The 27,074-nt window shown below is 43.8% G+C and overlaps 3 protein-coding genes across 3 annotated transcripts; 1 reads left to right on the top strand and 2 right to left on the bottom strand.

Annotated features, from left to right (window-relative positions):
* Window positions 1–214: 214 nt before the first annotated feature.
* On the top strand, window positions 215–5,022 carry rbm22 (RNA binding motif protein 22). The gene is made up of 11 exons (XM_079268473.1): window positions 215–274; window positions 1,531–1,584; window positions 1,684–1,713; window positions 1,838–1,970; window positions 2,084–2,184; window positions 2,415–2,587; window positions 2,731–2,931; window positions 3,104–3,268; window positions 3,723–3,811; window positions 4,012–4,140; window positions 4,326–5,022. Exons 1-11 carry the CDS (start codon window positions 221–223, stop codon window positions 4,478–4,480), a joined length of 1,284 nt encoding a protein of 427 aa, XP_079124599.1. The 5' UTR covers window positions 215–220; the 3' UTR covers window positions 4,481–5,022.
* Window positions 5,023–5,173: 151 nt separating this feature from the next.
* Window positions 5,174–10,056, bottom strand: LOC306777389 (myozenin-2-like). The gene is made up of 6 exons (XM_079268474.1): window positions 9,896–10,056; window positions 9,260–9,357; window positions 8,058–8,221; window positions 7,134–7,287; window positions 6,425–6,608; window positions 5,174–5,653 (listed from the first exon to the last, which is right to left on the bottom strand). Exons 2-6 carry the CDS (start codon window positions 9,351–9,353, stop codon window positions 5,470–5,472), a joined length of 780 nt encoding a protein of 259 aa, XP_079124600.1. The 5' UTR covers window positions 9,354–9,357; window positions 9,896–10,056; the 3' UTR covers window positions 5,174–5,469.
* A 12,587-nt stretch (window positions 10,057–22,643) lies between these two features.
* arl3l1 (ADP ribosylation factor like GTPase 3, like 1) lies at window positions 22,644–26,021 on the bottom strand (the record flags this gene model as incomplete). Its single annotated transcript, XM_079268570.1, has 6 exons — window positions 22,644–22,691; window positions 22,851–23,036; window positions 23,285–23,335; window positions 23,684–23,800; window positions 25,087–25,230; window positions 26,004–26,021. The coding sequence occupies 6 exons, from the start codon at window positions 26,019–26,021 to the stop codon at window positions 22,644–22,646; spliced, it is 564 nt and encodes a 187-aa protein (XP_079124696.1).
* Between the last annotated feature and the right edge of the window lie 1,053 nt (window positions 26,022–27,074).

Below are 27,074 nucleotides of genomic sequence, written 5' to 3'. Positions count from 1 at the left end.
GATGTAAAGTTACCACAGTAAAAATACACCGTTGATGTCAGAGTTACTTGTGGTACACATCAAGTATTTCTACTTTCCCAATATTCATATTTGCTTCTAATATTTTACGTTTTCTTCATTAGATTATGTCTGATAGTTTATTGAAATAGGGCGACACCCTAAGGTGAAACGTGGCTCTCTGCTGCGGTGCATTGTGGTCCGACGGCTCACATTCTGCAAAATGGCGACGTCCCTAGGATCCAACACCTACAATAGACAGAACTGGGAAGATGCGGTACGTTAAATTGGCAACATAGTTTACTGTACAGAGCGTATAACTAAAACACAGCATTTTCCAGTTAAAGTATGGGAAGTAACATGACCATGAAATCTACCAGTTTGCCACAATTTCCCCCGGTTTGCTCAGTAGCTAACTAGCCAGCTAGGCTACTGTTAGCTAACGCTAGCTAGTAAAAGCGTGGCTGCTGCCTTCCTAAAACGTCGATTGGCTACAATATGAACGTTCATTCACACAACATCACAGTTTCATCTGGACCCAAATGTTATGAACAATAACATCTAAGAGTGGCCTCTCAACAAGCACTCGATTTACGGTTGACCGTAACATGTTTTGTGCTAAAGTTAGCTATCTGAGCTAGTTGAGGCTAGCACTAGCAGGCTAACGATAATATATAGCATTATATCAGTTAACGCTAACAAGTTCCATTTCCGTTCATTCCGGGTTATGCGGAATCCAGACAATCCGACACATCATAATGTTGTTGTCTGTGGATTTGCTAGCTCCTCGGTGGTTGTAAACTCTTGTCATTAAGCTGGAACCGTTTTGTTAACGTTAGCTTAGCAAGCGCTCACAGGAAAGGGCCAAATCCGCTCGCCTGACAGGTCTCAACTCTATTACGACTCATGGAAACATCAGAAGAAATGTGCTCTGTGTTACAAACAGTGCTATACACAGTTCTTCATACACAGCAATATTGTAACCGTGCTTGATTCTAGTCATTGTAGTGTAAAACGAACTGATGTAACTATGCATATGAGCAAAATAGTTGTTGTAATATCTACCAAAATCTTAACCATTTATTATACTATTTGTGCATTAAGCAACAGTATTTTGGATCCTCTTAAAAGGTCTGTAACCCTACTATATGAGGCTCTCCCGAGCCATGACACAACAGAACCTCTGGCCAATGTTTTTATTAACCCAGCAGAATAAACTTTGCAACACTATACTTTAGTTGACGTTTGAGCCACATGAGCTGCTTATATTTCGGTGGTTGGCTGATGCTGTCAGTGGCATGGATTAAGAAGAGGTCATTTTCATCAGCTAGCACCTAAGATTGAAACTGCATCCTTCGACAGATGGCAAAGTAGAAGTGAGCGAGTCCCATTCGCCCTGTATTCACACGTGCAACATTGCCAAGGTGCCCACGGCAAAAAGTGAAGCAGAATTTAATGCATCAGAGGACTGTTGGATGAATAACAGATATGATTCTTGGTCTTAAATGAATATGTTTTCCTTTTTTCTTTCAGGATTTTCCAATTCTGTGTCAGACATGTTTAGGAGAAAACCCTTACATCCGTATGGTGAGTTTACTCACTGTGCATCATGATTTGGATGATATTTTCTTGTGTTGATAACCAATCAGTGTGCAGGCTCAAATGTGTTCATGCTTTGTTTTATAGACTAAGGAGAAGTATGGTAAAGAATGCAAGGTATGTTTTGCAATAATATATTAAGTCTTTGTTATGCAGTTCACAGCAAAGTTTAGATTAAACCTGTGACACTATATTACAAGTTAACGTATGTATTCATTTCTTTTCTTTCTGTGCCCGTCAGATTTGTGCGCGGCCGTTTACTGTGTTCCGATGGTGTCCGGGGACACGAATGCGCTTCAAGAAGACGGAGGTCTGTCAGACCTGCAGTAAAATGAAGAATGTTTGTCAGACATGTCTGCTGGACCTGGAGTATGGTGAGTCTCTGCAACTAACTCCTTGTAATTTGTAATCGTCATTTGGCCTGTGTACATTTTCTTTTTAAAGTAGAAGTTTGTTTTACCCTCTTGTCACACCTTGTGTTTCACAGGTTTGCCTATTCAGGTCAGAGACACTGGGCTCTCAGTAAAAGATGAGGTTCCCAAGTCAGATGTGAACAAGGAGTACTACACACAGAACATGGAGAGAGAGGTAACATTGCTTTCTGATGCAGACAAAAATGTGTGTTCTGTTTGTTGTGATACAGCTACAAAAGCTAAAATTAACACTGAATTCTTCGTCCTCAATTTCAAGTCCTTTAAATAGTATCTGGTCCAATATGTGTATTTCAAGAATTTCTGTTTCTTACAGAATAGGAACGGTTTACAGGACATGCTTTTTTTGTCAATCCTTTGTGCTTAGTTTGTTCTCTGTGTTACTAGATAGCCAATACCGATGGCACACAGCCAGTGGGCCAGTTGGGTAAAGCGCCCAGCTCGAGTGATATGCTGCTGAAACTGGCCCGGACCACTCCATACTACAAGAGGAACCGGCCGCACATCTGCTCCTTCTGGGTGAAGGGGGAGTGTAAGAGAGGGGAGGAGTGTCCCTATAGGTGAGTGCCACTTCATGAAAAGCAGCTGCATTTTCTTGTTTTTTTATGTATGACTTTGACATTATTTATTAATTACCTATTACCAAAGGGAATATAGAAATTGGTTTGTTCTTGTGGTTCACTTACTGTTGTCCTTTACACAGGCACGAGAAGCCCACAGATCCCGATGACCCTCTAGCCGACCAGAACATCAAAGACCGTTACTACGGCATCAATGACCCAGTAGCAGACAAGCTGCTGAAACGGGCCTCAACTATGCCCCGACTGGACCCACCCGACGACAAGTCTATCTCCACCCTCTACATCGGGGGTTTGGGAGATACCGTCACTGATGGAGAGCTGAAGTAAGAATTCTTTCCCCTCTAAATACAGCTGTACAACCCTCTGAGGGCGGGGTTTACTCATTTTGGAAATATAGTAGAATGTTCATCGTCATAAAAGGACTGATGGTACAGTTTTAAACCTTCCAACTTCCAGTGTTTTTGATCGATTGGACATTCGTCTGTTTTATTGCAGGAGTCACTTCTACCAGTTCGGTGAGATTCGCACCATTACCATAGTCCAGAGGCAGCAGTGTGCCTTCATCCAGTTTGCCACTCGGCAGGCAGCTGAAATGGCTGCTGAGAAGTCCTTCAACAAACTCATCATTAATGGACGCAGGCTCACTGTCAAGTGGGGAAGGTAAGAATCGAATCAAGAAGGTAAAAGTCAATCATACGGGCGCTTATCCCCAACCTAACCTCCAGACACTTGCTCATGCAGTCTGTAGATGCAACCAGAGAGACCTCATCCTGCTATCTGATCTCTTGGCTTTCATACAGTTACTGGAGCAGCATGGGAGGAGATAGTGAAGATTTATAGTGATAATTTGCTGATGAAACGCTTGATGTCCAGAGAACATGTGTTTGACTGTAACAGTTCCAGGCTGTTACTTTAAAACACGCATGCTACCATGACAGTCAAAACTACTGACTGCAGTGCTTTTTAATATATTATCAGACGCTGTAAAAGAGCTTAATGGTAAAGAATGTGTGCAGGGCACCTTTCTTTTCATTCACACTGTTCAGTGGTGTTAAACAAAGTAAGTGAGGTGATTATTACATACAGTATAACTTTGTATTGTTTGTTGTTGTAGGTCTCAGGCAGCAAGAGGGAAGGAGGGCATCAAAGATGGCATCAGTGAGATGGGCACCAGACTGGATCCTGTACCTGGACTGCCCGGAGGTGAGTCTGCACACACAAGGAGGTTTAGGATTGCTGTGTGTACTCATAGTGACGCAGTCTGTAATGTCAATGTAGTGTCATGAGTTTTCCTGCTCTTTCTGGTCTTGCATATACTAGGAAATGATTGCTAGCGGAAATAAATAGTGCTGAAATGTATTCGTCATTTAGTTTCTTAAATTCTATTTTTCTTTGTGCTGTAGCTCTCCCTCCACCACCAGCTTTGGATGAAGAAGCTCCTGCAAACTACTTCAACCTGGACCCCGGCACCTCTCCTGCAGTCCTGAACATTGCTCTGCCTCCACCTCCAGGCATCAACCCGCCTCCTCCAGGTAAGCTCTCATCCAACCCGTAACATGTCAAATATACAATGCTCACTAAGAATAATGCTGATCTGTTTTATACGTTTACACCGTTTATATGAGCAAAGAATTTATTTATATAACATAAATTATTTAAACACTGAGAATATATATGCCTAATACTGTATTTCTTTCTTTTTCATCTGCTCAAACAGGTTTTGGCCCTCCAATGTTTCACCCCATGGGTCACATGGCTCCACCTATGCCCCCTCCAATGAGCATGAGACCTCCTGGTCAGATCCACTACCCCTCTCAGGATCCTCAGCGCATGGGGGCCCATGCTGCACATGGCTCTCGTCATGGCGAATAGCTGCTGGAGAGAAGTTCTACTGCGACTAGGTGTCATTGTTTTCCTTACGTCGGACCCGGTCCGGTGCTTTCAGTGGGCCTGCAGACTACTTCTGGGAGAAAACAGTTATGTCCTACTGGATAACATTGATTTAATTAGGCCACCTGCAGTGAATGAAATGAACCAGCACCATCAGTGTCCGGAGAGACGAGAACCAAGATATCACAAGGCGACTTTGTCACTAGTCGCAGTTAAAACGTACCAGAGTGGCTTCGGCAGACTTGAGAGTACTGACCAATGTGATCAGAGCCATATAGTTTTTGAAGGCTCCTGTGGCTGGAGCGTTGTACATATAGAAAGGTATACTGTCAGTCAAACCTGTATTTGTCTCATTGTGCAACACGGATAAGAATCCTGAGCAGCATTTTTTAAATCTTCATTTTCAGTTTCTTTTTTATTTGACACAATGTTAATATCATCCAGCATAATGACTTTGTTTATTGTAAGGCTTTCTTTGAATGTTCTTTTTACTCGTCATTAAAATTATGCAATTTTGTCATTGATCATTGCAGCGTACATATTTGTCATTACTCATTGTGTTGTTTAAGGGCAGGGTTATCGCCTATTGCTCTCACACGTAACAGGAGACAAATGGGGAAAAGATGTAAAGTCAGTGTGACACTTATCAGATGAAGACTGGGAGTTGGAAAAGAAGGTTGTCAGGTATTGACATTGATGGGATCAGATACTATACATGTAACAAAAGGAAAGCAAGCTGTTCAACCTGTGACAGCACTGGTGGCCTCTACTGCGCTAACGAAATGATTCAGCAGTCTTTGGAGTTTAGCTCATCTGGTCAAACCTCTCCGCAGTAGCAAACCACTTTAACTATCGTGCAGGAGTGGTTTTCTCTTCCTCCTGCAGTGCCCACTGATTAGCAGAGGGATCATCATTGTTGGAAGAGAGCAGCAAGCATATAGGGTCGGTTCTTTAGTGGATCAGCCCCCTTTTTATAGTTCATTAGATTCAGGATTGTAATCAATACCCCATCCCCTGGGTGCTCTGTTGAAGTTGGTCTGTGGACACATGCGGCCCAGAGCGATGCCGGGCAGCTTCTGGGATTCCACCGCCTCGAAGCCAATCACTGGGATCGCCCTCTCGCTGACCGCAGTGCCGCAGAATGGCATGGCAGATCTGAGGGACAGAGAGGATGTCACTTAGAGCTGAATGCGTTATCTCACGGGGTTTGCAGAATATGACCCGAGGTATCGTACTGCTTGGGGCAGGGGGGCGTTTAAATGCTAAATGATACCCAGTCTGGTCATCTGATTTGAACTGGTCTTGCTGACAGAAGAAAAGTCACCTTGGATTCAGCTTGAGTCAACTTGTGTGTGGTGAACTCTTTCTACTTGTGTAGCTGCTCTGACAGTTGAGGTTTAATTAAGGCTTCACAATTTCAGAATTATCTGAAGGGCGTAAACGGATCCCTCGACAGGTTCAGACTGGCTGGCAGAAAACAGTGATTGACGGCCGTAATTGAGTAAAGTCTGAGTTTGTCTTTCATATATTCTCCATCTGCCCAACCCTAACCTTTGTACTGCCTCGCTTGTGTGACGCAATTCCTTGTGTGCCGCAAGAAAATAGATTCCCTTCCGTGCGTAATAAATATGTCTTGTGAGGTGGTATTAAAAGCCAGCATCCCCCAAGTGGGTCATCTTTCAAGAGCCGGTGTTCAAAATAGCCGTCACACAGCCACACTCCAAGGAGGTGCAAGCCAGATATTCATTTTCAAACTGGAAACATGGAGTGCAGCCGAGGTGAAGTGCTGATTGTGATGGATTACGTGGTGAGGTCATTTGTGGGTCTATTTGAAGATGGGTCACCTGTGCTTCCAGCTGACCAGGGTTTAACGAATCAGGATTTATGTGGGTGAAGTTTGCAGCAGATGTGGACAGGCAGATGTACCTGTTGAAGCTCCTGTAGTTGGAAGGCTGTTGTCTTTGTGGGAGCTGGGGCAGCTGTGTGCGGAGGGCTTCCAGGAGGTCTATGTTGTCTCCCAAGGATTGGCTCCATGGGGAGCTGTAGGATTTGGGGATGACTGTTGTGTTGAATTTCTCATGAGGAATATCCTTCAGGGGGCCAGAATATCCTGACAGAATCAAGTCGAATGTCATTGATTAACAGTGACAGCTATGGGTAAAGTGAAAGCTTTATTGCATTTTGAGGTTTCTTTCCCTTTAAATTCAGTGTAAGCTGAATAAAACCCCCCCTTTGTTCAGAAAAATGGATCGTCTTTTATTCCTGGAAATTAATACCCATTAAATAATACAAAAAAATCTCTTTGATGTCACTCATGTCAACAACAGAACCTACAGTACCGGTAATTAGATCTCGGTGTGAATCCCCGATAATAAACAGAGCTCAGCTCACTGTCAGTCAGATCGTATAAGCAGTGCCTTCTGTCAGGACCAATACACAACAGCACTTACAAAAGATGATCACATCACCACTTTCTGCAAGCTGCCAACTCTCCTGGCACTGACGGGAAGAAAACTAATTTATTTGCTCAATACAGCTTTCTCATGAAACGTTAACACTGTCGGATGAAAGCGAGACACAGTGTCCATGCATTGTGGCAGTCTGTGGCTTCCCTCCACCATCTCTTAAGATTTACCTGGAGCGAGGACGTCTGGACTGCCCTTCTTTGCTACAGTCTTCTGGAGGTTCACGACCAGGCTGTGCTTACCAGGGATGGAGAAAGCCTGGTTCTCTTTTTCTCCCTGTGGCTCAGCGAAGATCTGTGTGGGAGGAAAGGCCTCTGGATGGACCTGGGAAACGGATACAACTAGATGTATAGATTGAACAATGTATTTGTCACATACTCAAAAAAGAAACTTAAAGGATACAATTTGTATGATGAAAATAAATGAATACATGTAATGTAAGTATGAAAATGTTAAAGTGCATATGTTGGGTATAGGAGAAATGTAATATGAATAATGTCACATTTGTGCAATTATATTTGTGCTCAGAGAGAGACACTCTGGATTCTTTCTTTTCACTTAGCAATCAGCGCTTGAACACCATCAACAGGATTCAGGTCTGCTGAACAAGGGATGCCAATTTACAATGCGATAACTATGTTTATGTCATCGCCATTAAAAGTCATTGTGACTGATACTGTTGTGAATATGAGTAATGAGAATGAACAAATTGCACGTGTGTTCATGATCTATATTTACAGCATGCTACAAATGAAATTTAAAAAACAAACCTTGAGAAAATAGTGTGTTATACTAAAGCACATGAGTGTTTTCATGTGGAAATAGCTATCAAGCAAAAATTCCATTTTAAGAAGAGTTCATATCGTTTTGACTTGACGTGTTAGCTTTTGCAAGAGATATAAGATCATTTGCATTGTGTGTTTATGTTTTTGCGTGTAGAATTTCGACAAAGAGGGTCGATTTTCAGAAACTGGGTTTTATCAGTTGCAAAACTAAATTGTGAGGTCAGAAACACAGGTACGTTACTGTGGGGGCGTAGGTTACAGTAAGGTCAGTGGATAGGAGTCATTGTGTGCCTTCTCTCAGTTCCTTACAGTGTTGGCGTTGTAGGCATCGTTAGCCATGTTCTCCAGTGTGAACCTCTCCACCCTCTTCTGTCTCTCCTGAAACATGCGAGAGCCTCGATTAGACGGCAGGTTGAGCTCCTCCATCATCACGTCCTTTGGGATGCTGATCTTCCTCCCGAGGTTCAGACCCTCTGGCACAACACCACAGACAAATGGAGGTACTTTAATAAGTCATTCAATGTAACATCCTTATGCATTTTCAAAATGGCAGGATCAGAGTACAGAAATCAGTTTGCCGCAGGTTTCTTAAGCTGTGTGGCATGGCATCAGGTTAGGTGGTTCCAGCCCTGCATAAATACATCATGACATTTAGTTGTTAGTGCAAAGGCAATATCTATGATAACAGCAACTTCCAGACATTTGGAAAGAGAAGGAAAAATACACAGACTAATAAGGACCCTTGGCAAATCCTAACGTGTCTGATCTTCTTGTTTCTGTCAACTTTAAACAGCTGAGGGGCACTGATTAAAAAAAACAAAAAGCGTGTGCAGCATCACTAAGTTGGTATCCACACAGCTCAGGGTCTCTTCTCGTGTTGTATCGTGGCACGGCGGAGTGCCTGAAATAGCCACGAGAGGATGCCAAGGGGTGTGTAATGTTTGTTGTGGACCAGGGTTGCATGGGTAACATGGCATAAAAATAAAATCTTTGGATGAAAGACTCATGGAAGAGCGGATGGCACTCTTTTTCACACATGAAAAGTGTCAGGGAAAGTCTGAGCATGTGCCACCCTTGAGGAGCTGCCTTTGATCGGCCTGCGTAAGAAATTCAGCGGTGGGAGTCACATTCTGCTGAGTTTAGGGGACTTGGTTTTCAAAGCCTAGCTGGAGGATAGTGTTAGAAAACAAACTGGGATGGTCCCTGCACGAATGTTTGGAGAATTTCAACAGCACACTGGCACTCCTGGTTTGCATGTACAGTACATCATCGTATGTGTGCCCAGACATTTGACGTTTGGCTCATCTGACAGCCTCGGCTTGCGATCACACACTATGGCAGTTTGAACGTATATACACGGGAGCATACCGATCTCTTAAAGATATGTTCACCAGTGTGTAAACTACCACGTTCGTCAGTTTAGTTCTAAATATTATGTGTATGTGAGTTCGGTACTGACACAGACTGGAATCTGATATCAAATCAATGCATCTCAACCCATCCGCACTTACCTCCCCTGGCCTCCTTACACAGAGCCTGAGCCTGCAACATCCTCTGCTTAGTCACGTCATCCAGGCCTGGCTGCATCATCATCATCATCATCATCTTCCTCTAATGGACATGTGAATAATTATTGTTCAGGATTTTTGTTTGTTTTTATTCTCCTAGTTTAATATACCACCTTTAATATATCATTTACCACTGCAAATCTCTTTTAGTAGGACTTCATTTTTAGTGAAAAACACATTTCTATATTATAAAATACAAGTCCTAAAGTATAAGTTATATTTAGGGCATGACTAAATTACTCCGGTCATGTGCTTCGACTTCAAGGGTCCAGACAAATCCTTAGCTGTTATCTTGATTAAGTTTCTAAACTTAAAATGAATATTTGCTACTTATGTGCATTGTCATTTTTTCCATTAGTTTCATGATTTACATGTGTCACATTGCAGTAAAACCCAAATGCATGTTTAAATATGAAAGCTGTCTCAGCTGGCTCTCCAGCATCATAGAAATGTACATACAGTTCATTTAAGGACCTGGAAGCTTTATTCTCCTTTCAGTCAGATTGGAAGCAGCGCCGTCTGTCACTGCTTATTTTGACTGTTTTTAAAACCGCGCATTCCCGTCACCTCGGCCCTTACCTGTGTCTCCGGCCGGCCTGTATGCCGAGTGTTGGAGCTGGTCTGGATGGCCGTGTGGTTTATCCCGTATTGGAGCTGGGATGCCTCCACGCTCCACTCGGACTCTCCAGGGGAGGAGCAGCCGGTATAAAACCCACCTCGGGATGCCTCGGGTGCTTACCTCATGGGTTATTTTAGCAGAGGGATATGAACGTGAGGATGGATGGAGGGAGTTTTTAGGGGGGCCATAAAGGGCGATTAAGGGGAAGAGGCAAGTATAAAGATTCACATCCTGACCTCGAGCCGCTTTGATAATAAAAAAATCTGATCCCCTCTGTGTGTGTGTGTGTATGTGTGTGTGATAACAGCTGCTGTCCAGACAGGGACACTGAGCTCTCAGAGAGGCCAAGAGGCCAAGCTCTCAAGTGTAAACATAGACACACACAAACACAATGTCTATTCCCCCCTTCTGTGAAGCACTTCGTAACTACCCTGCCACATATACTTAGTTGCTTTCAAACACACCTGCCATGTGTTTTCCACACAGTTTTACAAGCGCTGCTGTGAAATTGACGAGGTCACTGCGATCAGACGATGTGATTCGGTTTAGAAGTTTAGGGTCAAAGGTTAAACCTTCGACTCCCTTTTCCTTCACACTGGTGAGAGTTTTGGGCATTCTACATACCTCAGTTATTCCGCAGTGTAAAATATGGCAATCAATAACTCAGTGTGTTTGCTGTTTTCTTATCATATGCTCCTTGGGTTACCAACTGCTAAGAGTTGTGAATCCTGCATGAACTCACATTTTGCATGACACTAGAAAAATGCCCTTTAACTTTCTATTTAGTTGGCCTTTTTGAAGTCAGGTTAGTCTTTATCGAGCAGCTTTTCCCCCCGACAAATTGATTCATTGAGCTCAGCAGGAGCCTGGAAGGAAAAAAACAACCATTTTCCTTATCCCTGTTGAGATTGGATATTGATTTTGCACCTGCACTGCTCCACAGCACCACCACTATCCCCTCCAGTGGGAAGCCTCCCAGGCATCTGAAAGAAAATGTGGAGTCATCCTGAGTCACAGAAATAAATCTTCAGACACACAATAGAAGTTGAATAGTTGCTGGCCATTAAAGGTTTATTGAAGAGTGTTGGTTCAGTAAAAAAAAGCAAATGTGCTTGTTGAAAAGAAACCACAGAAGGATCGCAGCCTCCTTTAAACATGTAAAAAGCTTTTGTATGGCAATGTAGCACACTGAGCCTTGGTGTTTTGAATCAATCTGTCACTTCCATTTTATTCCAACCTGTATCTTATTGCAATCCTTTACAAATAAGGGGTTTTATGACAGTGGTGTATTGATAATTCAGTGTTTTTTCTTGAAAAGGACAGTAACAAGATTATGTAAACGGGACAAGTTCTTGGGACTGGTGTCATCTGTGTTTGAGAGGTGCAGTGTGTTCATGTCACATAGAGAGAGGCGCACAGCCACCAGGCGCTGACAAGCTGACACAAGAACAAAAGAGGCCCATTCAGACTCAAGGGCTTGTGTGACTATAGCACCTTCAAAACCGTTTGCCCTGTTGGCCTTCAGATGAAACCTTAACTGGCTAGCTTGTCAATTGCATGTCTGAGGGAGTTCAAAACTCCACAGATAGTGTTGATAGGCAAGAATATTCAGTTTATGGCTTTTTATAGCTTCACGCTGAAAGCTAAATGCATTGAAATTCAGCTTGCAGCACTGACAGAGTCATCGTTCTGAACTTTTCTTACTCGCTTGCAGGGGCCTTTGGGAGGGCTGTTGGAAGTCAATCAGTTGGGGAGCCGTCTTGCTCGGTTTGAGCTCCAATCCAGAGAGTCAGAATGTACGGGCTGCTGTGTGAGAGTCTTCACGACTTCATCAAAGAGTCGTACGGAGATGATGTGTGGCAGCTGGTCAGAGAGCGAGCAGATGTCAGGTTACACTCTTTTGTCACCCACCAGGTACGGTTTCTGAGATGAATGGTATCATTCTGCGTGTGTGCACTGAATGGTAATATATGTGTGAAGGCCGCGCTGTCGGTGTGAATCCAAGTCAATCTGTCTGCAGTTTTTGTCACTCTGTCTGAGCTTCGTAGTCCTGATGTCAAGAGAAATACTTTTATATTTAAGGTCTATATATATATACGTGTGTGTGTGTGTGTGTGTGTGTGTGTGTGTGTGTGTGTGTCTGCAGGTGTACAGTGAGAGTGTGATTCCCCGTATTGCAAAGGCTGCCAGTGGAGTGACAGGCACGCCCTACAACGAGCTGATGAACTCCTGGGGTGTCTACTTCCTGGGCTTTGTTGGGAAGTACGGCTATGACAGGATCCTCAAGGTGAAAAAAAGAGATCTCAGACTCAAAACTGTCAGAGCTGTGTTGTCTTTTGGTCGATGTGTGAGAATATTATTCACTACCCAGTGAGCTATGTATCCTTAAAACTGCTATTGTGCCAGTGAAAGTTTTTTTTTTGTGTCTCATATATCGTATTGTGTGAAGGAATATATAACTCATGTACAAATCAGTCAAGAGTGGTCACAATGGCAGCAGCAAAGGGCAAGATATCCTGATTTGCCGTCAATTGCATGGCTCAAGCTTAAAAAATGCTCCTCCTTCATAGCTTTTTGGTCCTCAAGTGCAAGCCAAAATAACCCTGATGGTGTTAAATTAGTGGAGCGTCTCCTTAAAAGTAGTGAAATATGAATGCATACAGAGTAACTTTCTAAGACATGACCCGGCTGTCACTCTCCGTCTCTGCCTTCAGGTGCTGGGCCGTCATGTTCGTGACTTTGTGAATGGCCTTGATAATCTCCACGAGTACCTGCGCTTCAGCTACCCCAAAGTGCAGCCTCCAACCTTCTTCTGCCAGGAGGAGTCCGCCACTGGAGTCACCCTCCACTACAGGTCTGAGACCAGGAGCAGGAGGGAGATCGATAGACTATCACACATCAGACACAAAGAACAGGGCAAACAGAGAGAGAAGGCTGTGTGATTCATTTCTTTCAGACTGATATTGAATTCAATTGTCTCTCTCTGTGACCGGCAGGAGTAAGCGCAAAGGCTATCTGCACTACGCCATGGGTCAGCTGAGGCAGATGGGGAAACAGTTCTACGACACCGACATCCATGTGGAGGTGCTGTCTGAGCAGTTGGTCGGAGACTACTCCCACGTCACAATGAGGTCCACACACACACACACACACACACATTATGAGAAATACTTAATAATATCGGTCACTGAAGAATTAATACACAATTTCCTGATAATGCTTGTGTACTTTTAATGCAAGTTTACTTGCAGCAGAGTATTCTTTACCGTGTTGTGTTGGAACTTTAACTGAAGTAAAAGAACAGAATACTTCTTCCACCGCAGTGTATACTTCACTAAACATGTTGATCTGTGCGTGTTTGTGTAGGCTGAACTTTGACAACTCAGCCTATCGGTACATCATGAAGGAGGATGAGGAGGAGCAAGAAATTCTGCCCATGACCTCAGACTTCTTCTTTGAGGTCTTCCCCTTTAACATTGTCTTCAGACAAGTAAGCCCTTTGAGTTACATCCCTAACCTCACCTGATGAATGCAATGAAGCGTGAAATAAATAAAATCACTGCAATTGTTTGACTCTTGAGGACATGGTGGTGCATAACGTTGGCTCGGGCTTGTCCACTGTCTTCCCTGATCTGGACGGGAAGATGATCACTGATGCCTTCTTGCTGGCTCGCCCCCTAGTGGAGTTCATCTGGATCAATGTCAGCCATCACTTCACATGTCCCTGTTTAATGACAGCATTCCACATATAAGTCACAATGCATCTGTTTTGAACGGCACACTGATGAGCGCTGATAATACTGACTTGGAAATCTATACACAGATCATCTCCCACCCCAACAACCTGTTTGAGATCATGTCCAAGGAGCCTGTGAAAAGAGAGAGGAACCTTCACAACCAAGTCCAGAGTAAGCAAACACGTGTGTCTGATGGGCCACAACTAGCTGGCTTGTGGACAGATCAATTTCCCTGCCTTTAGTTGCGAAAGATACGCTCAATTTCAGTTTCATTGAATAAAATAAAAAATAGCAGGTGTGCAGTAAAACACTGCGGAATGGAAGTTGAGAGTTTAGAAGGTCTTGCAGTTGCAGAAATGGAATTGTTTGATGTCTTGATTCAACTTAAATTGATTGAATTTAGGGGATCTGATCCCAGCCCTGGTTGTCATGGTTGGGGGGTGTGAATATGAATGTTTATGGCTCTGACAGTTAAGCATGTTTGTTTCCACAGATTCTGACTATGAGAATGCCAATCGCACGGCTGACGTAGATGTGGAGCTCATGGCTTTCCAGTCCATCATTGAAAGTGACTACAAAGGTCAAGACTTTTCTGTTCTCTAAAAAGACAAGACCTGAGCATTCTTGCTGATAATGACAAAATAAAACCTATTAAAGACACAGACACATTTGGAATACAAAATAATTCTTGTTGGGAGTTTGGGAGTTGAGTTTGATACCACTGCAATATGAAGCTGTAGCCAGCAGCAGGTTAGCTAAGCTTAGCATTACGTTGGGAAACAGCTAGCATGGCTCTATTCAAAGGCAACAAAGCTGCATTTAAAAAAAAACAAACATTTTATACCTTGTTGTAGAAAAGCAAAAGTGAAAAAGAGCCATGGGGGGGGCATGGGGGAGGGGCTCCCTCTAGGCTTCTAAAGTTACCTTCTGAAGTCTTGTGTTCACTGTGTGGCTGCCAGGCAACCAGCGGACACACCAGGAAGTCACTCCTCCCCCCCAAGAAGTAGTCCAGCACAAAACCCAGTGACAGCCATTCAGTGTCGTTACCTTAAGAGTCAGGTTTGCTGTTTCCCCTGTTTCCAGTCTCAATGCTAAGCTTACGCTAAACAGCTGCTGGCTTCAGCTTCATACTGAACATGCAGATATGAGAGTGTTACTGTTCTTCTCATCACTGTTAACAAAAAAGCAAACAAGCGTATTTCCCAAATAGTTGAACGATAATAAACAGCCAAACCCATTAGCATGGCATTGTTAACACAGTGCAGTCTTTACCTATAGCTGAAATGTAACCTAAACACCTTTCTAAACGTTTGTCCTGTTGGCTTTTCATCGTGCTCCTCTTTTAGACGGTAACAGCGCTCATGCGTTGGAGAGCTTGGGCGATGGGAGCCGCTGCCTGAAACTGAAAGGACAAATGAGATACATGCCAGAGTGGGAGTCCATCATCTTCCTGGGAACCCCTGTGTAAGGCCCACAAACACACCCACACACACACACACACACACACATGCACGCACACACACACATCATAGACACTGATATTTAATAAAACGCTACCGTTGGAAAGTAAAACATTCTAAAAAGCTACAAGAGCTAAACTGAATTCGGAGGCTGGAAATAAAAGCCTGGGCAGTGAATCAAATCAGGGGCCCATTCGAACAGCACTTACCATGCATGAAATGAGCTGCTAATTAGCTTGTAATCAGACAGTGCAGCTCTTGTGAGCCTAATGGAAACCCATTTGCAATTGAGAGTGTTTTCCTCAGAGTACATTACCAAAACATCCCCCGCCTCTTCTCAAACATTTTGTTTTGCAAGTAAATGCCCTCATGCCTGTATTGACAAAACGACTCAAATGTTCAATGCCACATCGCACTGCTTACATTATTCATACTGTAGGAAACTAAAAATAATATCGCTCACAATCACTGTATTTTAATTGTTAGACTTCTGTAGACACTGCTGTTGTTATTTCTAAATGCAGTGTTTTAGTATATTGTTATTATCATTGTTAGAATTTGTATTTTTGACATTTTTCTCTGTAACTGTCTGTGTGGTCTGTGTGTGTGTGTGTGTGTGTGTGTGTGTGTGTGTCTAGAATGGAGAGTCTGAGTGCTATGCTCAAGACCGGCCTGTACATCAATGACCTGAGCATGCACGACTCCAGCAGAGACCTGGTGCTGGCGGGCACGCAGCAGTCCGAGGAGCTGAAGAGAGCTCTCGTACAGGTACACTCTGCCAACATGCAGCTGCATTCTACATGTGTGATCAGCTCACTTGTCACTCTGCAAAAGTTGCTCTGAAGCCCTTCTTTCAGTCTGGCAGCCCCAGCTCACCGCCCGCTGACATGAGATGAAAGAAACAGACACAAACCTACGGTGTTATTCTGTTTTATTTGCCATTGTGAGCGCAGGAGCAAAAGAAGTCCAGTAAGCTGGAGGAGAGCATGAAGATGTTGGACTATGAGATGAAGAAGACGGATGACCTCCTATACAGGATGATTCCCAAGCCAGTGGCCGAGAGGCTGCGCAAAGGAGAGCCGGCTGTGAACACTTGCGAGGTCAGGATTGTATCATACTGTATATATATATATATATATATATATATATATATGCCACTATAGTTTAACACCTAAAGCACCAAAAAACAACAGAAGTGAAACTAAGCTGAAGCTGTATAGCTTCATATTTATCATACAAGAGACAAATACAGACATATTAGTCTTCTCAAGTAAATCATGAATGTGCACTGAAACACATCTATCAATCATCTGCTAGTTCTATAAGTTTTTTCCTTGCTCAATGTAGATAGTGACAGATACCTAAACACACACACACACACACAAACAAACACACGCACACACACACACACACACACACACACACACACACACACACACACGCACACACATTCATACAAATGTTTCTATTGGAGAGTCTCTGCTGGAGTAAAATCCAGGTAAATTGAGAGTGACTTCCTGATGGTGCATAACATTGTGGTCACAAGATATGGCCTATGAAGGCCTGACTAGTGTGTGTGTGTGTGTGTGTGTGTGTGTGTGTGTGTGTGCAGTGTATCAACATGCATACTCATCAACACCCCTATCTCTTTTCTCCCAGGTGTTCCCAGATGTGACCATTCTTTTCAGCGATGTCGTGGGATTTACGCGCATTTGCAGCCACATCACTCCGATGCAGGTGGTCTCCATGCTAAACACCATGTACACGCTGTTTGACACGCTCAGCGAGAAGCACCGCGTCTTCAAGGTTTGTGTTTGAATCTCCCGTAGTCTGATATGGGCCTACTTTATCTACAAAGTGCTGCTGCACGAGAGCTGCTGTTCCTCTCGTTTCCAGGTCGAGACCATTGGAGATGCCTACATGGTGGTGGCCGGGACGCCGGAGAAGACGACGTTTCACGCTCACAACATTTGTGACATGGCCCTGGACATGGTGCGCTCCATAAATCACCTGAAAGACCCCTCTAATGGCAACCACATACAGATTCGTGTCGGTGGGTAGAACGCGTGGGGACATATTTCTGTGTGTACGGTGTTTGACTGAGTGAAGTAAGGTGTTGTTCTGGTCGCAGGCATCCACTCTGGGATGGTTGTGGCAGGTGTGGTGGGACATAAGATGCCACGTTACGGTCTGCACGGTGACACAGTCCACACTGCGTCAGCCATGGAGAGCAATGGAAAGGTGGGGAAGCTAAGTCTGTATATATGACGACTTAAGTAAGAGCTCTCTGTGCTTTTGTTGTAAATGCCTGGTCTTCCTTTATCTCATTCAGGAGATGCAGATTCAGCTCAGCAGCGCCACCTACGAGCACCTGAAAGGAAGTCACTTTATTTTTGAAAGGAGGGGCACCATTACCATCAAGGTTAGGGCCCCAAACGGTTGCCAACACAACTACGCTCAACACATTAATTACCTTCACTCAGCCACTATGGCAACATATAATTGATATGATTTGGTGTTGAACATCAACACACAGTGATGATGTGGCTCAGAGCGGTCTGAACGCCTCCAATTAAAAGTAAATACATGATATCTGCACACTATTACACGCAAATTTGAGACTCAACTTTGAGACTGTAATTTGCGAGTATTTTGTGTATCAGCAATCAGACATAATAAACATTTCTGAATCTTTGAACAATATGAAATAATAATTACTCACAATGTTTTGACTCCGGTGAGTCAGTACGTAATGTTTAGAGCTGGTAATTGCAGCTTGCTTGTTGAATAACCAGTGTGTTTTATCACTGGGTCTGACTTTGAGGCTGTACAGTCAGTGATAAAGCCCAAAACTCCCAAAGGTTTCTAAGGCAGCCGACTACAGGCGGCAATCTCAGAAAAGCAAGAGCAACTCATTTTTCATCAGGGTATTCTGAATATTGGAACCTGCCATTGTACTCCACTCAGTAACAGTAACTGTGCCTTTGAGCACATGCCTTTCAATATTTGTGGATATATGTTCCGAACCTGACTCTCACTTTTATTTTTCTCTTTGTCCATTTTTAGGGGAATGTTGAAATTGAGACCTACTGGCTGAATGGAAAGAGGGACAAAGACGGGAACGCTCAGGCTGCGTGTCCTCAGTTTGAGACCCAGACCATCAGTCAGGTGAACCTATCACGCCCCGAGGCCACAGGAGAGAAGGAGGGAGTGGTAAGAATTCAGCAAAGACAGCCTTGAATGGTTTACACTCTCATGTGCTTCATTGCCACCACCACCACCATCATCATCATCACCGTCATCTCTGATTCCCTGAGTTTTTGCCCCCAGGATCCCCCGCTGGTGGCAGGGCGAGACGAGGATGATGTGAAGTCTATTCGCTCTCATCGTATCAAGATGGAGATTTCAGGCCATTCTCTGAAGGAGACGTCTGTTCAGAAGGTGAATGGGAATTATTGGTGACAAGACTTTGAATGACTCTGATTTAACTTCAACTTATAATTGTTTTTTTCCATCCATACCCGTCACGATGATTTTCCCCCTGTTGTTTTGTAATTTGTAACTAAATGATAGTCTCCTTCCCCAGTCCCACTATACGGATGCCTTGCAGGACGACCTCCAGGACGCTCACCTGGAACTGGACTCCCCCGAGTCTGTCCGGAGACATCAGGGACTCCCCCGGCGGCTCCTGTGACTCCCCCGGCGGCTCCTGTGACTCCCCCAGCAAGAGTGCCACGTGCTCTGTCATGAAGAGATGCTGAAGAGATGCTAGCTGATGCTGTAGCCAGTAATTAATTTGTAACACTGCTTCTAAAAAGCTTTTTGAACACAACACTTAAATGCTAGTTAAGAATGCCATTTTTGCTGATATTTTGGCATCCTTGTGGGGATGCCATGACAATCTCTGATGACGTATTGTTTGTACATGGCCCAGTCTGTAATGCTTGAAATTTTCTAGTGGCCTTGCGTGGTGTTCATCAGTGTTTATTTTGCTCTGACTCTGCAGAAATAAATCACAGCTATCATCATTAACCTCACACTTATACACAACATGTTTTATTGCCAAGAAGTGGTCACAAGCTCTGTAATTTCCTGTTGGTTCTGCTGCACCTTGTAGATTTGACATCTTATTTTATCCTCGGAAGAAATCCCTCTGAATCCCTCCTCCGTCCCTCTCCTTCATCCGGCACGTCTGGATTCATTGTTCGATATCAGTCTCGTCAAATACACAGCCACGGCACAATGTAAACGCTTGTCAGCTCAGTGAAAATAAAGCCGGCAGACTGCTGAGCCGTGCGTGGATCCGTTTGTTTTTGTTTGTCTTGTCACTCAAAGGCACTGGCAGTCAAACTCACATTTACGGTTGCATTTATTGAACACATTTCTCCATATGTTATTATTGTGTCTATGTGTTGTCACGTGAAATGCATGGTTATGTACCTGCCCTTGTATTTTAGCTTCAAAATGCACCACAACTGTATTTTTTGTAATTATCTTGTGTTAAAACCCTGCTGCTGTTCAATCATCGATCAAATACAGGAATAAATCATCATCTCAGATTTCATCCTTTGTTTTAAGTGAGACAAATGACTTTCTGCCCGATGGTGCTGCGACACATCCTTACATCAGAGCAAGAAGAGTGTAATCCTATCACAGATAGACAGTCAAACATCAGCTGGTCCAGTGTCCCAGTCAGACAATGTTCCCCGCTGGCTGGTTATCAGTAGAACTGCACCTATAGGTGGTGTCCTCGCGGGCTACCCTGCCTCCGTTGGCTTTGTGTGAGTCTTTAGGCAATGAACCGATGGAGCAATGAAAGCAGAAGGCGTAGAAGAAGGCGAGCAGGAGCAGGAAGCAGGCGACACAAAAAATGACGACAATCAGGATGGTGCGCACCTGCATGTGCACCTCCTCCCATGGGAGCAGTGTGGTGGCGATCGGGGGGGCCAAGGTGGTCAGGGTAGCATTGAAACTGGGTGGAGGAGGCTTCATGGAGGGCATGTGGTCGACTTCCGGCATGATGGGAGGCCTCAGTGGCTAGGATACACTTTGTTGAAGCTTTAAGGGGAAAAATGTATTCTAGTTTAGTGTACCACACGCATCAATAAGATACAGTCGCGATTTTAGTTCAAGTGGAGTTGATCATGTGTAATGATAAATCAACCTGCAGTAAGCAACATACACAAACAATAGCATATAATGACTTTGTATGAGTTTCACAATTTTGGCAACATAAATATATCTAATTAACCGGCTGCTTCTAAGCCGATTAATTATCTTTTTCACTGACATCCAAACACAGACTGTGTCTTTTGTTCGTACCTGGATTGTGTTGTTGTCCGGTCTCTCTGAGCAGGCTTTCTTTTGATGAGCAGAGCTTGGGAAAATCAAAAGAAATGGAGGACAAGAGAGGGAGCGCTGGACTGAAGAAGAGAGGTGGCTGCTGGACCAGGAATAACACGGAGGGTTGCCACGGAAACACCGGCTGATGGGGCCACTTGCATGGAAGTGACATCACATCACTTCAGGAGAAGGTGTCTTAAAGTATACAAATGGAGATATTCGTATAGGTGTTAACAGATTACGGTGAAATTAGTTTGAAACGTGTACAGAACTAAAGCTACAATGTAAATCACCATCTCTCGTCGTTTCAACAGAAAAACATCTGCAGTGATATTCTTCTGAAGCGGTGCAATAAAAGCATCTGCTTGATGACAGATGAGCGTTGGAACAAAATGAGTGAAATTAGATTGGGTGAAATGAGTTATTTGTAAAGAGCAGCCCTGAGATGAGTCAGGCTCTCCAACACTGCCACCAGTTGGTAAGAAGCAGCACTGAACAACACACGGCAGGCTCCCCCACCGGCCCCGCTCCTGTGCCGTCTGGTCTCTTTCACACAGCCACAATGATTCTTTAGTCCACGGTGTGATTGGTCCGACGTCCCCCCCGCTGTGCTCGCTAAACAGAAGTTGATGCCTAAAAAAATGTTTTGGGACTTGCACCAAATTTTAGTTGCCATGGAGATAACCATTCATTTTAGCGAGTAAACCAGCGAAGCTGTTTGTGTTTTTTAAAAAACCCATAAATACTCGACCAAAAAACAACTTAATTTGCGTCATTTCATGTAGAGGAGAACACAGAACAAAGCCCGCCAGCTGATGTGATTGTAGAGTGCTTTCAGATGGTTAATTACAGCTCAGAGACAATAGAAACAAAAAGATCCATTGAACACAACTATGGAAGAGTAGAGCCAAAATGGCTGAATAGAGGCGTTAGCATCCACCAAGGTCACTCGAAAGGACAGATATGCAGAGACAGACCACAGGGCTGTGTAGGCCTTCAAGTCTTGAGGGGTTTTGACCGCTGTCGTCCCAGTGGAGATGACCCGTGTGTGGGCAAAGACTGAGATGAGTCTCATCAATGATCTTTATTGCAGATCCCAGAACAGAAGGTGAAGAAGGTTTTCACTTTAAAGTTGCTCACAAAAAGAGGACCATTTGTTTTTCTGCTGGGAGAACAACAGCGCTCACAGCTGGACATTAGATGTGTCGAATCGTCGACTACCTCTGTGAAAAGGGATCCATAAAGCTCCAACATTGCTGCCAGAGAGACTGCATGCTACATAATCATCCCAGAATTAACATATCAAACAAACATTTTGAGAAAGTCTCTCTGTAATTAGCCAGCCTCTCTACGTGTAATTTCCTGCACTGTTTGCTCTGCTGTGCCGTGAAGATTTGATATCTTGTTGTGCCATGCGAGTGTGTGGTTGGGAACCCTCCTCTCTCCCACTCTTGCTTTTCAATTTCTCTCTCTCTCTCTCTCTCTCTCTCTCTCTCTCTCTCTCTCTCTCTCTCTCTCTCTCTCTCTCTCTCTCTCTCTCTCTCTCTCTCTCTCTCTCTCTCTCTCTCTCTCTCTCTCTAATGTAAGTGCTTGTCACCGTGCTGACAGCTGAGCAGGAGTGGATCAGCGTGTAATTGTTCCCCTGTCACTCCCGGAAGAGTCGACATTCACAATCACATTCACGTGTTTCCCGTCGTTCGCTGACATTTTAAGAAAGCTTGATGTATTCATGCAAAATGTGATTACCGATGGCAACATAAGATTTCAAAACAAGAAAGCAAAATAGCAGATATGACGAATTGTTTTATTGTCAAAAATCTCAAATCACACACACACTTTACACTCGCACTGAACTGGTTTCTATGTAACTTACAAACCCCAACAGGTCTACATGGCTACACACTTGGTTTTCTTTGTGTTGAAGAAAGCACACGGATTCACCAGACAAGGATCCTCGGGATAAGGGGACAAAAACATTCATTTTGATTGATAAGTGCTGATAAAAATGACACAAATTGTAAAAACATTATGAAAATTATGATTCAAATCTGTGAGGGGAGCAGGATCTGTCATAGTTGAGGTGTGTCGATAATAAATGAATTGACATATTTTATTTCATCCCTTATGTGATGCTGGTTCTCTGTTTGACTCTCTGGTCAGACGCTGGTTCACTTCTTCCTATCCACAATGTTGTTGCAAATCCAGTTGATGCCATCCTGTCGGAGAAATAAAAAGAAGTTTGAAGATAGAAAATCCACCATGAAATTAAGCAGGTCAAAAGAGGTTGTTGAAAGAAATACAGTCTCCATTAAAGCATCTCAGACCACGTTTATATGGAGAGCAGAAAATGAATCAAGGCTGGGACTAGGTCTGACCTGAACTCCCTCCCCAGACACAGCTGAGCAGGCCTGAATCTGCCACTCGCGGTCCCGGTACGTGTGGAGGTTGAGGCCCTCAGCGATCTCACTGGCCGGTGACGCTGTGGCCAGATCCTGCTTATTGGCAAAGACGAGCACTGGTACACCTTTTAGATTCTCCTCTTCAATCAGCTCGGACAGCTCCTGCACACACACACACACACACACACACACACACACACACACACACACACACACACACACACACACACACACACACACACACACACACACACACACACACACACACACACACACACACACATAGAATTGACTTGTTTTTAAAAACAAAACAATTATTTTGACATATGTCAATGTAATCAGCTTTCGGTAGTTTTGCTGGGGTTCTTGTCAAAATGTATATGTTGAAGCAGAAATGATATCAAGCTCACCAGTCCCGTCTCCTCAAACCGCTTCTTGTCTGCACTGTCAATAACATAAATCTGAAAGAAGACGTATGTTACAATAAAATTAAACACAGCAAAATGCATCGATGATTTTCTCTTTGGCCTCAACATGTCAAACTCCTGAAGGAGTTTTACAACATTAGGTTTTTACTAACAAGTCCTTCCATCAAGATATAATTATCGTGCTTCATTTGGGCATACATGTTACACTTTAATGTCGTGGATTTGTATTGCTTCACATACTTTTTGTGGTGTATTTTCAGTGAGGAGCTGTGTGGACCTCAGGGTGGCTAGCAACCTCTTTGTGAACACTAATGAGTATCTAAATACAGAAGTAAATGTCTGCTCGCGTGGAATTGATTTGAATCAAGTTTAGTCACTCACCAACAGGTCTGTGTTTTCCAGATACTTTTTCCAGAAGGGCCTGATCTTCCTCTGTCCTCCAATGTCCCAAACATTGAGTTTCATGCCAGGAGAGGCAACACTCTTTATGTTGAAGCCCTGAAGTGAAGCACAAAGCTGGAGTCACTATACTGCACATCACTGCACATACTGCACGTGACTGAACACAATTCCAGTACGCAGCGCCTGGAAAGTCTTGCAAATAGTTATGAAGCAATTGACCAAGTGGCAGGGTACTAAAGCACATGTGTATGAAATGAATCACTGATACTCAGTATTACCTATCATGTGCTCTCGGCTTTCATAAGGAAGTGGTCACTGTGTTAATCCAGCGCTGTTTTTCATAACGCAGCTCCTCTGTTTCAGTCAGCGAGGTTGTATAACAACTTTATCCCGAGGGCTAGCTGAGGAGCAAATCTAAGGATAACTGGAAGGATCAAGTGCGGTGTGTGTGTGTGTGTGTGTGTGCGTGTGTTTATGTGTCAGGTCTGGTTTAGCTTTGTGGTGACTTGTCATGCTGGGCAGCATCCTCGCTGCCGAGTGGCTGATGAGCCGTTACACTCGCCCGGGACCTGTCATTACATCTGCTCTATGTCTTGTGAGAGTAATGCAAGGGAATTAGATATTCACATCACAAGAGGATGATGAAAGAAAAGCTCACGATAATGTTAGGATGCTCTAAGAAAAGGTGTCGAGAGGATGCAAATCAGGAAGGTATTTCATCATCAACCGTTCATCAACTGATGAACGGTTAAATTAACAAACTATTTAACAGGATGGACAGCCTGAAATCATGACTTTACTGGTTGGTGGTAATAGTGTGTGTACTGTCAGACCACTCATCTCATTTCACAGCATGTCAGAAAACCAAAGGCCAACTAAATCCCATTACTTTGAGCGCCAGCATGCACTGGTGCAGCTGGTCTCACAAGATTAGATACAATCCCCTTGCCTTTTATAATGCTGCGTTAAAGTGCCATTAAAATACGAAGAATATCTTTTGAAAAGCTTCATTGATAAAAGAGAAGACCGCCATCGTTTCACTGTTTTTGCACACGGATTCACTGAGAGCAGACGAATTGATCTTTAAAGAGTGGTGACATTGAGGCTATATGTTTCTGGTGGATGCACCTTGTTTATCTAAAACACACGTAATGATGGGCATCAGGTAATGATGTTAAAAAGTGTCTCAGCTGTTCATGGTGAGATGATTGAATTAAAATGAAGGGCACAAAAACATCATCTGCAAGCGTATCAGTCAGTGGTGCTTCTTGATTTATTATGCTGTACAGTAAGTGACTTAACTTACGGTCATGATGCGTGTGTGCGTGTGTGTGTGTGTGTGTGTGTGCGTGTGTGAGTTTTAACACATGTCTTCCTCTGGCCTGTGTTGGTGTGATGGTGTTCACATCCTCAGAGGCGAGGCTCTTCAGCAGGGTGGTCTTGCCGGCGTTGTCCAGCCCCAGCAGCACTATCCTGACCTCGTGCTCTGTGGATCCCTTCAGTCGCTCAATGACAGAGAGTAAGCCCTGCGTGAAGGCAGGAGGGTGGAGGTGTGGAAGGGCAGAACATCAACGTATTGCAGCATTCACGCGGCATCCTTCAGCATTTGCAGAGTCGACTTCTCTTCAGTGAGTCGACTTCTCTTCAGTGGAAGACGACTTGTATCATGTGTCATTGGATGTTTAAATATCATATTGTTTAAGTTTGGAATACAAAAGCATGAAAACCAGAATAATATATATGACAAGAGGTTTCTTAAAAGACTCTGAAACATCCTACACGATATCCTGAGGTTACAGGTTTACACCTGCAAACTGATCCCGCTGACCTCTTTCAGATTTGAGGTCAAAGCTCCTCTTACATACGGCACTACATACAACCACACGCATGCCTTCTAGCCCCACCCACCCTCCATTCTCCATCCATCAGTATCTTCCCGCTCTGTAGCTCCCACCAGCAGTCTGTAATAATTACATTTAGAAAAGAGACGTACGCTGAAACTTTGAATATTTTGATCAAGGGGACAGATACTACGATGTATGTGTGCTTCAGTGTACATCAAAGAGCATTAGAGATTCCATTTAGATGTATGATCATCGTAGCAGCGCCATATAACAAGCCAAGCAATTTAGATAATCCAATCAACACAGAATAGCTGCATCTAAACAGCTGCCAATCATGTAAAATAGTGATACGAACGCACTTTTGGAGCCACGAACACCTGTAAATAGTTCCTAGTGTCAAACAAATACTGAAGTTGGGGTTATAAATCCTGTTCCTCCAGATCAGGTCACTGTACCTTTTGAGCTTCTCCCATGGTGACGTTTCCTGTGGCTTGGCTGGAGGGCTGCCGCTACATTCTCCAGTGAAGCTAACGCAGGTGTGCCAGCGATCCAGGTCACGCAGGTTAACTATCCAGAAAAGGTTCCAGTAGCCTCTGTCTTTTCCCTCTTTACACTCTGTCAACTTGACTGGGTTAAGTGCTATGTGTGTATGTGATAGTAATGGCTACCTGGGCGTCAATCGCTCCTCACTGAGAGCGGGGGAGGGTGGCCGGGACTGGGATTAGGAGGCCAGAATTAGCCCTAGTCATCCACGCAAAGGCCACTCCATCCCCCCTCCCCCTTCCTCCGTCTATCCCGCCACCTCCACTATGCAGTGGCTTTACCTGGATTATCCCTTAGCCACCTGCTATAGGAGGAAACTGAATAAACAGTCCTTCCTGACACACTCACACATTATTATATCACGAGGAGGAAAAGAGAAAAAAAGTTCAGATATTTTGCCATATGGCTGAGGGGAAAACATGCTGTTAACACAGAAACCAAAGGCCCTCAGAGCAGCATGGGAATAGTAGACAGAAGAGTCCAACGCATACACCTCAAAGGATTATATCATGTTGGTGGACCATGGGAATTTATGATTTTTGTGTTCATAAACTCTCAAATCCCAAATCCACTCCTCTCTTGGGAGATAGCATTATCATCCCATATATCCGCTATAAAGCTGCTGCGTTTGGGTCGTCTGTTTGTGTTGGTTCCTGTGAGTAGCGCATTCATGGGGATTAGTTTGTGCACGCATGTGCTGCGTCTGGATTCAAACATTTCTAGACTCTTTTCCTCAACTGGACAGGCTTTCTGGGCAAATGCTGTGCCAAACACAGGCTCCACTGGGCTGGAAATGGCCAAAAACATAAACTTGTGACCTCAAATTATCACACACACTTCCTCAAGGAAGTTTTATGTCTTCCACAAATACATCAACAGAAAATGATGAAACAATATCACTTTTTTTGCACTATGTTGATTCTTTAATGTTATGCACTATCCACCATGTCATATTCCTTGTATGTGCAACATACTCTGGGGAA

Source organism: Melanostigma gelatinosum (genome assembly GCF_949748355.1).
Source record: "Melanostigma gelatinosum genome assembly, chromosome: 5".
Taxonomy (NCBI): Eukaryota; Metazoa; Chordata; class Actinopteri; order Perciformes; family Zoarcidae; genus Melanostigma; species Melanostigma gelatinosum.
Note: the sequence above shows the minus strand (reverse complement) of the source record. Positions and strands in the feature narration are given on the sequence as shown.